This window comes from Brienomyrus brachyistius, chromosome 13 (genome assembly GCF_023856365.1).
Source record: "Brienomyrus brachyistius isolate T26 chromosome 13, BBRACH_0.4, whole genome shotgun sequence".
NCBI lineage: Eukaryota > Metazoa > Chordata > Actinopteri > Osteoglossiformes > Mormyridae > Brienomyrus > Brienomyrus brachyistius.
This window is the reverse complement of record NC_064545.1, coordinates 22,915,463-22,929,251: the sequence shown is the minus strand read 5'-3', so window position 1 is coordinate 22,929,251 and position 13,789 is coordinate 22,915,463. Positions and strand designations below refer to the sequence as shown.

The 13,789-nt window shown below is 49.3% G+C and overlaps 1 protein-coding gene across 2 annotated transcripts in view; it reads left to right on the top strand.

The window, feature by feature from the left end:
- Positions 1 to 13,789, top strand: part of LOC125706479 (growth arrest-specific protein 2) — a 36,798-nt gene that overhangs the window by 18,460 nt on the left and 4,549 nt on the right. For both annotated transcript variants that reach the window (XM_048973197.1, XM_048973196.1), the window contains 4 exons: positions 3,658 to 3,799; positions 7,329 to 7,392; positions 9,638 to 9,785; positions 10,560 to 10,667. In XM_048973197.1, coding sequence (XP_048829154.1) covers positions 3,658 to 3,799; positions 7,329 to 7,392; positions 9,638 to 9,785; positions 10,560 to 10,667 — 462 coding nt within the window. The remainder of the gene's footprint in view (positions 1 to 3,657; positions 3,800 to 7,328; positions 7,393 to 9,637; positions 9,786 to 10,559; positions 10,668 to 13,789) is intronic.

Genomic DNA, 13,789 nt, shown 5'->3' with positions numbered 1-13,789 from the left:
GACTGTCAGCCTGTCTGTTTCTGCCTCTCTAATATATCTGTCCTACTCTTTCAGCTTTTCTGGGATCTCCCATAACCTCCCAGGGCTGGTTCCCAAAAGCCCTCATTAAGTCCTGAGTGAATAGAGCAGTACGCTCGTTAAGACGCTTGATTACATGGCTTGTTGGCAGCCGTCGGCTCCAGCATCAGAACTACAGCCTGTGATGCGTGTCACCATCACAGTGTGACTGATGGTTCCTCTTTGGAGTCTTATTTTATGGCCTCTGCCCCCCCTGCCCCCCCCCCCCCCCCCCCCCCCCCAAGGCCTGATTCCAATTAGCCGGTCGGGTTTGCGGGGTTCGGGTTTGACTCAGTAAATGGGGGCAACAGGAGAATCGACCGTTATGGAAACACCGGCGATGAGCAGCCTTTGTGCCGGAGCTGGTCCTGCCTGGGGTCCCTCTGCTTTATTTATTCCCTGGTTTTGGAATTTGCTGTGCAGTGAGTGATCAGCAAAGGAATGTGTGATGTGGTGAAACGGCACCATGACGACCTCCCAGTGCATGCTGGGGTGATGCTGACATCATGGGCGCTGTGTGAGGGATCTCCTCTAATCCCTTTGGGTGCCTCCGGCTAATTGAAGAGGGAGAGGAGAGGAAGGAGATGCCATCAAGCAGGAAACATGAGAAAGTTCGCTCCGACAACAGAGGAGGTTTTTAAAAGGCTAGAGCAGGGTGGGGAGCCTGATCCATGGAGAACCGGAGTGGGTACCGGTTTTTGGGATGACCTCTCGATCAGCCGATAACTGTGATAACTGCTTCATTATTGGCTGTTTGAGAGATCATCCCAAAAATCCACAACCACAGCAGTTCTCCGTGGATCAGGTTCCCCACAACTGGGCTAGAGGAACCTGTGTCTCTACATCACAATCCCAGAGACCCAGCAGTGCAGGTAAATTTGTGTCAGGTGACTCCATTATTATTTCTTTCACATTCATATCAATGTGTACAGGGGTCACTTTGTTAGGTACAGCAGCTCATTAAAACAGATAGCCTGCTCCTCCATGCAGCTCGTCATGCGGCTGCAGCTGAATACATACAGCAAGCAGACAGGGTCATAAGGTTTACTTAGCGTGTCTCAGAGCATTAGAATGGCGTGAGCTAAGTGATCTGATCCTCCCAGGAGAACGGCCAGACTCATTAATGCTAACAGGAAGGCCACAAGTGCAAAGTATGGCAGTGGTGTGCAGACAGGCCTACAGGGGCGTCTCTAATAATTTGGCCACTGAGCATTTATATCTAATCTTGCTCAATAGTCATTGATTATTATCACAAGTGGTATGAATAATGAATTACATAACCATGAACATTTTATCATTTCAATTTCATTCCTGAATGTTACATTCATGGAAAGAAGAAAAAGTGCTTCTCATTCCAAAAGAACTTCCCGAATTCAGGGCGACTCTCATGAAAAAGCTGGTTTTACTTCTTTGTGTTTGCAGTATATACGTCTGTTGGGCAGTGTTAGGGTTTATGTGGAGCAGGATTGTAGAGTAATGATGTGAACAACAGTGTTAAAACCAGCAAGGGACGGCCTGCCAGCGCAGTGAGGGTGTGCAGTGCCTGACGCTGCGTCTGATACGAAAGCAGCAGCAGCCCTGTGGAAGAACCTCTGCATACCTTTCGTGCTGATGGTAACTTCCTGTCCGAGGCGTTGGCTGATAGCTGGATCAGCTTCCCCAGCCTCTGACTCTGAGTCAGACTTTGGATCACCCAGCCGCATTGCGTACCTCCTGGAATCACAGCATCGGCTTCTCTAAGATCTGACGGGCCCCCCGTCTGCGAGAGAACCTTCCAGAATGCTGAATGCACTGCAGAGTCCATGTCATGACCCAGGCTATGGGCCCCCCCCCAGCTTGTTGGCTTGCAGTTGGTGATTAGAACTCTGCCTTAGTCTCAGGCCTGTAGGTGTGTGTGTGTGTGTGTGTGTGTGTGTGTGTGTGTGTGTGTGTAGGTGTGTGTGCCTTTGAAGGGATGGAGGTTCTGAGGAGGAGGAGACAAAGGAGAAATCTTGACACAGGAGTGAGTGTTTCCAGCATGACATCACTGTACCTTACTCTGAGATCCAGACTCTCACATCCTGTGTAAAAACCACAGAATAGTTCATAAATCCACCTGGATGGCAGCGCAAAGCATGTGATATGATCTCACGGGACCGCCCCCCCCCCCCCAACTCGAAACCACACCCTGACCCTTGACCGCACCTCTTTAGCCCCCCCCTGCTTTGTCCTTAAGATGCACACAGAAACATGGTTGCCTCCGACTGCTTCCAGAATATTGATCAGTGGATGAGAGCGGAGAACTTCCCAGCTGAAGTGAAAGCAGAACCTGGCGTGGAGGCAGGGGCACCTGTAGAGGAAGGGTCTGCCCAGTCACCCAGCCAAAGAGGAGACCCACATCCCTTGGTCACCAAAAGCAAATGCTCAGCCTGATTCCAACCTTTGACAGCAAACGGATCTGTCAGTCAGACAGTGTCTCCGAAACACATTATAGCTTCTTTAGCAGCTGATCACTTTTATGGCCTTTTTATAGATGATTCTATTTGTGATTCATGTTTTTGTTGCTTTGATGGTCACAGTTAGTATTAGTATTAGTGAGTATTTTGAGATCACCTAGACTAGTTTTTGTTGACTGTGGTTTAGATATTATAATGGTTTATGGGTGTCCTTTGATTTCATATAAATATAATGGCATACAGCTTTTTTTTATTTTAAGTGAAATGCACAAGATGGACAGAAACAATCAGTAGTACATACTGTGGGTGAAAGCTAGAAAACTACTTTTAAACTATGTTTTAAAGTGCATTAACTAGTCTCCATGGAACAACTAAAGAGATCATAACAGAAATGTTCCATCTGTGGTTTATATTCTGTCTGTGATAGGCTGTCTCTATGTCTGCAATTCCTACACTGTCTGTGATAGGCTGTCTCTATGTCTGCAATTCCTACTCTGTCTGTGATTGGCTGTCTCTATGTCTGCAATTCCTACACTGTCTGTGATAGGCTGTCTCTATGTCTGCAATTCCTACACTGTCTGTGATAGGTTGTCTCTATGTCTGCAATTCCTACACTGTCTGTGATAGGTTGTCTCTATGTCTGCAATTCCTACACTGTCTGTGATAGGTTGTCTCTATGTCTGCAATTCCTACACTGTCTGTGATAGGCTGTCTCTATGTCTGCAATTCCTACACTGTCTGTGATGGGCTGTCTCTATGTCTGCAATTCCTACTCTGTCTGTGATGGGCTGTCTCTATGTCTGCAATTCCTACACTGTCTGTGATAGGTTGTCTCTATGTCTGCAATTCCTACACTGTCTGTGATAGGTTGTCTCTATGTCTGCAATTCCTACACTGTCTGTGATAGGTTGTCTCTATGTCTGCAATTCCTACACTGTCTGTGATAGGCTGTCTCTGTGTCTGCAATTCCTACACTGTCTGTGATTGGCTGTCTCTGTGTCTGCAATTCCTACTCTGTCTGTGATGGGCTGTCTCTGTGATTATAGTTTCTACTCTGTCTGTGGTGTGTTATCTCTACGTCTCTAACTTCTACTCTGTTCTGGGCTCTATGTTCTGTTCTGTCAGTCGGTGTATCACCGGGTGTCTCTCTCTTCATTTCCCACAGACGCTCCCCGGCCGGAGGATCCCATGCCGCGCTAGCGCCCCCTCTGGCTCCTTCTTTGCCCGGGACAACACAGCCAACTTCCTGTCGTGGTGCCGCGAAGTGGGGGTGGACGACACCTGCCTATTTGAGTCTGAGGGCCTGGGTGAGTATCTGAGCTCTGCTCCTCCTCCCATATCTGTCTGCCCCCCTGTAGGTCATGTGATCCCTCCTCCCACCTCTACACCCATCTGCATCGCCTCCTCTCTGTACCTCCCACTGCCTTTGCCATATCGCCCTTGTCCATATTTCTGCACCGTCTGTCATCCCATGAAAAATAACATTCATTGTTTACATTTTTGTCCATCCTGTTTCATGGCCTTGGGCGATCTACTGCTCTTCTCTATGGGTTTCTTGTTTGTGAAAGTGCTTTACCTGGTAGACTGATCTAGAAGCTTAAACAGACAGATCCTGGTATGCAAATGTCATCCTGCACGTTCAGTTTCATGCGTGTTGTAGTTGTAAGCTTGTGCCAGGCGGTATTCCTCTGTGTTCCTGGCTTAACTGTCTCTTTGGGATTCAGCAACAAGTAAATACTCCACTTTTTCAGTTCAGAAAAGCAAAATTTTATGCGGATTTAATTAATTAGAACTGATGGACTGATTGGTTGCTGTTTGCGACAGGCTAAGGCTGAGTAAGGAGCAGCACTTGACTTCATTTTTAATCAATTTGAAAGTAGTATCATTAGACATTTTTTGGTCTGAAACATTTGCCTGTTTAGGTCAGATATACTTCAGCTTAAAGCTGGTGATGATTGATTAATGGAATCCTGGGTTGCATCTTTAAGACCTCTGACCATTACAGGGTTAATCCTTCTGTACGAGGGAAATTTCACCAACGTGAGGAAGAGTTCCGGAACCTTCTGTAGACACAGAGGTGGGGCTGTTCTTTTTTTTCTGGGGCCCCACTCATAAAGTGACCTTGGGGCCCCTTGCCCCCCCCTTGGATGTTACAAAAATTAAAGAACTACTTAGCGAGTAGAGTCAGAAAATCGCAGCTAGCTAACTGGTTAGCAGAACATGCTGCTTCAGCGTCTCTTAAATAAGGAACGCGTTTATTTAGTGTTTAGTGTAGTGCCTGTTTTAAGCCAACAGGAGGCGCCAAGCAAATGCATGGTTTGAGTGGTGGTAAGCATGGCCACTGTTCAGACCTAGCCACGGCGTAACTGGACGCTTGACGTTCCTGTGTTAGTTCCTGATGCCACCAGTTGGCCAGTCCTCAGGAAAGTCAAGCGGAGGTTCTGCTCTGCACCTCACTACACTAGTGCAGGAGTGGAACAAATCAAGATGAATTCCTGCCACGGTGCCTAAGGGGTTGGCGCAGCACGGTCGGGACCATGTCCCACTGCACAAAGACGGCCTTCTCCTCTGCCTGCCCTCCCTCTCTGCCTGGATCCGGATCTGTCGTGGGAGAAAGGGCTAAATTGTTAACTCGAGATGGACCGGAGAGATCCAGGGACACAAAAGTGCCTCTTCTCATCTGTCTGAATGGGCTGTTTGTGTGCCATGAGGAATCGACACCCTGGACCCAAACCCACCCCACCTGCCACCACTGCCAGGGGTCACCCCACAGTGCAGCTGGAATCTAAATCCTGGCTCCAGTGCATGGGGGGGCACCTATCTGGGCTCCTTCTTGCTTTCTGTCCTGTTGGCTCCGCCTCCCCGACCCATTCGCTGGGAGGTGCCTGAGACAAAGGACCCTCCTGGCACTAGTGACCCGGCAGCCTGGCACAAGAAGGAGGACAGGCGGTGGCAGAATCTAGGCCAGATTCCAGAGAAACTGTGCTAGTTCCCACAGAGCATGACGGCACCTAAATCCTGTGGGACGTGATGTTCAAACACATGATATTAGTCAATATACTCCTTTTGTGGTTGGGTCAAAATTTATAGATATCCTCAGGAACTGAAAAAGTTGGGCGTGGTGTGTGGCTGAGTGGGTTAGGATCAGAAGGTCGCCAGCTCGAATCCCATGGTCGGCAGAGTGATTTCACTGTTGGGCACTGGGGCAAGACCCTTAACTCCCAGTTGCTCCAGGAACTGGCTCACCTTGCTTTCTCAAAAATGTGTGAAGCTTTGGATAAAGGTGCATGGTAAACGTGGTGAATGTCAATGGAAAGTGTGATCCGTGGTCTCCTGTATGCTCTGTTCTGTTCTGTTCGCCTTTGTGTGTCTGTCTGCGTGGGACTGTGTGCCAGATTGAGTTTGCCGTCGATGTCTGCCAACTTGAATTACTAGATCAGAAGAATGTGGTCCACTTCATCCATGTTCACCATCAGTAGGCCGCTATGTAATCTCATACCTGATCTAAGCAAAGGTTTGCGTTATGAAGTTTACCATTTATTGTGTGAAAGGTGTTGAGGTTTCATTCGCCTGTTTCAGTGGGCTGTGGACAGTGAAGCGATGCTTCCTGGGCCTCTATACCAGTTAAACCTTTTTCATAGTATGTTCTAGAAGAAACACATATATATTCTTAAATAGATAACTCTGTTCTATATTCTGTTTCCTTTTCTCTCCATATCTTCTGGCATCGTTCCTGCATAAATCGGTACGTAACTACAGCAGGCATGGCAGCCAACTCATGTGTGGTCTGTGGTGACCAGAGATGGACCAGCATTGCGTCCTGCATGGTGTGCTGTGTCACATGTCCAGCTCTTGTGCACCATTACCCACCCAGAGTATAATGGAACTTGTAGTTTTCAGCATGTGTGCCATTATGTTTGTAGTGCGCTGTGATGCCTGCCGTGCATTTCTTTACAACCTTTACATCTTTGTTGATTCTCCAGGTGAATTTGCATGTCTTTGGTGTCTACTTATGCCAGACTAGATGAAAATTCATACTGCTCATCTAAAAACCATTTCATTTATCCATATCTGTCAGTACGTCAAGTCAGCTGAAAAGAATAATTATTAAATATTTATAAGACTGAGAATTGATTTGCTATTTTGAAAGTCTGAGATATGAACAGGTTGCATAGACCACTGTCAGGGAGAAACCTGCTCAGTAAATACAGGCTATATTAAAAACTGGATTTTAATACTTCAGTGACAATGAGGTTATGTGGCATCAGGACTGTTGGCAGGATGTTGAGCATTACCCTAGTGTTGAATATTACCCCGGGGTTGAGCATTACCCTAGTGTTAAGCATTACCCTGATGTTGAGCATTACCCTAGTGTTAAGCATTACCCCGGTGTTGAGCATTACCCCAGTGCTGAGCATTACCTTGGTATTGAGTATTATCCTGGTGTTGCTTCACTCATTCATGAGGCATTAAACTCACTGTGTACTCTATTAATGTTCAGGCACTGCCAAGGTCAGTCATTATCAACAAACAGCACGGCCCCAGGTTGACGATACCCAGTGCCATTTACTCCCGTTTAAGTTTCGTTTCACGGTCCATACAAAAACATAGTGAGTCAGCGCTGGACGAGGCTAATGGTTATGAGGGTTCTGGAAGCGGACTGGAGCAGGGCCAATGTGACACCACAGTGTGATGCTCGGGAGGTGAAAATGACCTTGAGATCCATGTGGTATGACTGCGTGAGTGTGGCTGTCATTCACAGCAGGCCTTTTTGACAGCACGTGCGTCGTGTGTGTGTGCATCCCTAACTCCCCATGTGTATCCGTGTCTTCTCAGTTCTCCATAAACAGCCGCGGGAAGTTTGCCTGTGTCTGCTGGAGTTGGGCCGCATCGCTACCAGGTGAGAGGAACCCTCACGTGACCGTCTGACATGATTCAGTGACGCTTTCCAGCTTGTGTGCCTGTATCTATCTGAAAAATGTTGCCTCAATATTGTTTTATAGCTATGTAAAACACTAACATTCTGAATTTCTAAAAAACAAACACAAAATCATCTTGTCTACGTCCTCCGTGGACCTTCTGGAATCTCTGCCTCTTCCATAAAACACCAAGGAAGACATTTTAATACAAACCACCCCCTGGATTGATATGCCATCCCTATCGGCTGGCTCTCGTATTTACTCGGTTTGGCTCTCCGCGGAAGAGCACCATCCTCTTGTAGCGTGTGTAATAAGAATCAGGCAAGGCTGGACCTTTGGGAAGAAGAATATCTGTTAAACATTAAGATGGATAGGCAGACATTTGTAGTCAGAGACAGAAAGGAAATCTCAGTTTACAGTAGCGCAAGACACTCATTTATACATTGACACACTAAGAGATAATAACAATAAATAATAGTGAATAGTGAACTTATATGACAATCACTGAAATAATGTCCACGGCCAATATTAGTGTTGGATTCTGCCTTCCTATCAGAGGATTCGAACCAAGGTTGCTGCCTGACCTGTCCGTGATCCCCCCCCCCCCCCCCCGACCCCAACTGGTGGCAAGTCGCACTGCAGACAGAATGTGTGGGTGAAGCCGGGGGCTCACAGCGCGAGTGTAAATATTAATGGTCACTGGCTTATCTACCATAACCACAACTGGACCCATATGGCTCCCAGAACCTGCCTTGGGCCAAACCCAGCCAGGTGTGCTGGGTTTGTGGGGGGGCAGCTCTAAATCAGCCTCTCCGGAATGTTATTGACGTCCATGGAGCAGATAAGACACGTTCTAGTGTTACAGTACGATACAACCGCTGTAACCGCATAAGATGAACCTTCTACATGTCTTATGTTTCCCACAATGCACTTGGGCTGCTTGATAACAGTGGCTAGCGTTTGAAACGTGTCATCGCCAGCGGATTGTTAAATCCAGTAGCGGCCTGTTTTTATATGTTTCCTGAGGTGAATCACATGCTTCACTGTAGATATGCTCCCAGATGTATGGTCCGCGTATGTTGAAATGTTTTCGCGAGGATTGCGCAGGATGGGCAGTAAAAGGAGGATTGTTATTTATAGTGGGGATATGGCGGAGAGCTGGAATGGGGCACACAGCGGTGTTTATGTGCGTTAGCTGCCTGCGAGGAACATAGCGATCCTGCTTGGTATTCCCCGTCTATACCCCCCCCATGCTTTTCCAGATAAGTTATTAACGTTTTTATGGCTTTCTGGGGCAGTTTTCAAAGATGAAACCCAGGCAGTGGTTGGCTTAACTCTGATCATCACCAGTACTACAAACATCCATTGTTGCTGTGGAAAACATCTATCCATCTGTTCCTCACCTCAGGCTTGTGGGGTCAAAGCATCTCAGCTTTAAGGCTGAACATCTTTCTGGCGCCTCTTTCTTCTACGGAAAATTTTCTGGAAAAAAATAAGAGACCACTCCATATTTAAAAAAAAAAAATCTGCATTTTTAAATCCGGGTTTGATCCTGGTTCTGCTGGCAGAAGGCTACACTGTGAGACAGGCTGCTTCCAGGCCCAAAGTTTCTAAGACAGCAGTACATAAGAACAAGGTGAAGCAGGAGATACTGGCATAACCAGAAACCAGCCAAGTACAGGTCTATCTGATGTGAAAAACCTTAAAATGTTAGGAAAACTCAGGATGTAAAACATCAGCACTGATTCTGGATCAGCTGTGGATGTTGGCACTGGTGACAGGAATTGCGCCTCGAAACATCCTCGGGGGCTTGGGGGTGAGACTCGGGGGGCGGGGCGCGGTGGGGGGGGGGGCAGCACTTTACTTGAGGAGGCACAAATGACTTAGTAGCTCAGTTGCTACTCAAGTACAAATCATGAACAAATATAGTAACTGCATGAAGTACATGAACAGTTACAATTGATTAATCATAAATGAATATAGGATCAGTGCGTAACTAACACTTAGTTACTGGTTAGTTAATACATTAAGTGACAGTGTACTACTGCATTATTTGTGCCCCCTCAATTAGAGTATTACCATGTATTTTAAGAAATGCCTTAGGATGCCCCCAGCTTGTGGTTGTGTATGTCATGCCCACCCTCCTGGAGCCAGGCTTGACATTTACTCGTTTATTTGTTTATTAATCAAGTTCAGATATTACTGACAAGAGCTCATCCCTCTCAGGTACAAAGTGGAGCCTCCGGGGCTAATAAAACTGGAGAAGGAGATTGAACAGGAGGAGGCAGTCCCCCTACCCCCCCCCTCACCTGCCTCGCCCTCCCCAGTCAAGTCTCCTGGCAGGAAGAGCACAGGCAAGCTGCTGGATGATGCTGTGAGTACCCTGCCTCTCTCTCTACCTGTATTACATGTTTCTCTCCTTTCTCCTGTGTAACAGGCCTCTCCCTTTCCCCTGTATAACGGGCGTCCCCCTTTCCCTGTGTTACGGGCCTCTCACTTCCCCTGTGTAACGTGCCTCTCTCCCTTCCCCTGTGTTACGGGCCCCTCCCTTCCCCTGTGTAACATGCCTCTCTCCCTTCCCCTGTGTAACAGGCCTCTCTCCCTTCCCCTGTGTAACAGGCCCCTCCCTTCCCCTGTGTAACAGGCCTCTCTCCCTTCCCCTGTGTAACGTGCCTCTCTCCCTTCCCCTGTGTAACATGCCTCTCTCCCTTCCCCTGTGTAACAGGCCTCTCTCCCTTCCCCTGTGTAACAGGCCCCTCCCTTCCCCTGTGTAACATGCCTCTCTCCCTTCCCCTGTATAACTGGCGTCCCCCTTTCCCTGTGTTACGGGCCTCTCACTTCCCCTGTGTAACGTGCCTCTCTCCCTTCCCCTGTGTAACAGGCCTCTTCCTTCCCCTGTGTAACGTGCCTCTCTCCCTTCCCCTGTGTAACGTGCCTCTCTCCCTTCCCCTGTGTAACAGGCCCCTCCCTTCCCCTGTGTAACAGGCCTCTCTCCCTTCCCCTGTGTAACGTGCCTCTCTCCCTTCCCCTGTGTAACGTGCCTCTCTCCATTCCCCTGTGTAACAGGCCTCTTCCTTCCCCTGTGTAACATGCCTCTCTCCCTTCCCCTGTGTAATGGGCCCCTCTCCTTTCCCTTTGGCTGTTTCAGGTGAAGCACATCTCAGAGGACCCCCCTTGCAAGTGCCCCAATAAGTTCTGTGTGGAGAGGCAGTCCCAGGGCCGCTACCGCGTCGGAGAGAAAATCCTCTTCATAAGGGTTCGACTACTTCCCCTTGCCTGTTACCTTTAGCTCTCACTTCTGACCTCTGGCCTGTCACCACACTTCCAGCCCCTTAGAGACTATGCCCCACTATAGTGTGACCCCCCCCCCATGTTCATACGGCCCGCGGGCTCTTCTCAGCCTGCCTGCTCATTGACTTTGGCAGAAACTCAATAGCTGCAGCAGTAGCGTCACAAGCTAATGGAACTAAGAGCCCCCCCCCTGTCGTCATTGCCACTGCGGGCACCCCAGGCGTGAGTGACAGCACATGGAGGCACTAGCAGCCGTCTTACCCTGACCATCCCCAGCCGTAACAGGAAATGGGTTCACATACCTCCTGGTGCATCATCATTACCATGAGGTTGCCAGTACCAGGCCATTGTAGCAGGAGCTTAGTGCTTCAGTTACTCGTTTCTAGCATGAAATCCTTAGCGTAACATTCCCTAGTGCCACTTATGTAGCTGCAAAGCCTGTGTAGGAGCACTAAGCAGGACAGGACGGTGAATTCACACTTTCCCCAGAGAAGATCTCCCGGGGTGACGGTTGCCGGGAGATCTGCATCCAAGGCTCTGCATGGTAGGGGGCCACATCTGGGCTGAACCTGTGGGCGGAGCATCCTGAACACTACAGGAGCTCGACGGCAGCGCGATCTCCCTGTGGGGACGGTGACGGGATCCGCCCCGACTCAACGGGACTCAGGATTTATCCACCTCTTTATTTTCCTCATCCACCACCCCCCCCCCCCCCCCCCCACATATTCCATTCTCTCGTGTGCATGTTTGTTTGCTTGACTGGGGCAGAGGGGGTTGCCATGGCAGCAGAGGAGAGGAACGTCTTCTGGGATGCCGGCTGTGAGGCGGGTGGGTTTGGAGAGGCGCGTTACGTGGGTGTGTTGAATTCGAACGGAGGAGGATCTGCAACAGGTCTGGCTTTGGCCCGGGAGCTGGGAGTGACCGATCAGACCGAGACTGGGTCTTCAGAACAAGCCCGGTCTGTTTTATACTCCCTTTGTGTTCTTTACTGACATTCCTGGTCTCTCCTGCACCTGATTGGTGCCGCGATGTGGTCACGTGACCTGGCGCGCCTGCTGTACATGAGCTGCCGCCGATGGCCTGGGGTCCGGCGCTGCTTCCTTTGTCAGGCAATGGCAACATGCCGGCACCGTATTTGTCATGTTAAATTGCAAATCGGGAAAACTGACGTGGTACAAATAGACATACCTGTGATCCGCCTGCCTATTTAACAAACCCATTGGCTGCAAGCAGAATATTCTGTGTTTGTCCTGCCATCTGTTGGCGCAGCCTTGTAACTGCAAGACATTTATAATCCAACGGGAAGTCACTAATATTGAACCAATAACCAGTAATAGCAACTAGTAAGATAACCAAAAATGTGACCAATGAGAAGTGACCCCCCTCATATTGAAGCTCGCGTTGCCCCAGGATTCGCCCCCGGGTTTAGCTGGTTATACGGGCCTCCCGTCCCTGTGGAAGCAGCTCAGCCCTGTACCCCCCCCACCCGCGGTGTCCTGGTTACTAGGAGAGATGCTTCTTCATTCTTCACAATGAAGCCCCCCCGTGTGCCGCAGCTGGAATGTCACATCAAGGGCCGCTCTCAAAGGCCCCAGCCCGTGTAGCTCAAACCATATTTATTTATTTCAAGGTTTTATAAAGCAAAAACCGACAAGCCCCCCCGCTTTCATTCTTCAAGCCCTCTCGCGGCGTTGCCCAGCAACCAAGGCCGCCAGACTCCTCTCCTGCGCGACGCTGTGCAGACGGCGTGCCGAGGATTCCACTCGGGAGCCGGCCCCCACCCTGGGTTGGCGGGGGGGGGGCATGCTGACACCCATGTGGCCATAGGGAGTGCCATGCCAGGTTTCTGTGACTGTACCTGTGGGTTGTAGCTACATTTTGTTGGTTTTTTTATTAGATTATATATTATCTTATTTTTTAATTAATTTCTTATACAATATGGGCAGGTATAAGAGCTCCTGTCTTGTCTTTGGAGGAGGGGGTGACGCATTGTCTAAATCAGGGGTGTCAAACCGCAGCCCTGTGTAGCTTAGTTCTTTCCCTGTTTCACCACGAACGATTCAGCTTAAGAGCTGTGTGGCGATCAGTGCACGGAGTCCAAGGCATTGGATCAGGTGTGTTAAATGAGGAGAAACCCAAAGGTTTGTAGGGCTTGAGCTCTCTGGGACTGCAGATTGACACCCCTGGTCTAAATGTACCACATAAGAGACGGAGTGGATCTGTGTACATGATGCAACACCTGGGGTCTCACTGACAGGTGGGGAGGGGGGATTCCTCTCTGTAAATCCTGAAGTGAAGGGCCTGAGGCCAGATGCCCCCCCCTCAGCCTCCCCACCTCCTCTGCTACTGGCATCACCTGCAGTGGCCCCTGGAATATAAGTGTTCACCAGGCCGACTGTGATTGTGACGTAGATGCTGAATTTCAGAGGGTTAACGAGCTTCTCTGTAAAGTCTGCTGGTCACTGTCCCATGAAGGGGGGGGGGGGAGATGCTACCCATGGGTCATCCAGACTCCCTGCACATTGGGGATAAGGATCCTCACTAAACATGACTGGCCTTCTGCTTCTGCGGCCTAGTTTGCCCTGTCCTCGTCCACCACAAGGGGGCACAGTCCTTGTAGCTCACACACGGCTCGGGCTGACACACTCTTGGACGCGTATTGTGTGTATGTTGTCAAGCAGCTAATCTGAGAATTTGCCCAGGCACACGTGGCTGGGGGGGCCCTTCTACACTCAGCGGCAGCTCCAAGGCGTCAGGCCATGATTAAAGCATGTTGCTCATTAAATACAGCCCCACGGCATCCCACCTCCACCCCCCCTCCCCCGCCCACGCCTGGACGACACACCCCCCCATCCCAATTAGGAGGCAGATATAACAAAGCAGGAGTCGCTTTTGAACACAGTGAATTTTCACCCTTTGCAAGCCTTCCAAAAAAATTGCCCATAATGCAGTGCACGTGTTGGGGCATATTTAATTAAAGTTGTTATCGTACAGAACAACAGATGGAGTCGTGACTGACGTTTACAGCTTGCAAATGACCGTTTTGCTGACTGTGTGTATGTGCGCGTGGTGTGTGTATGAAACTGG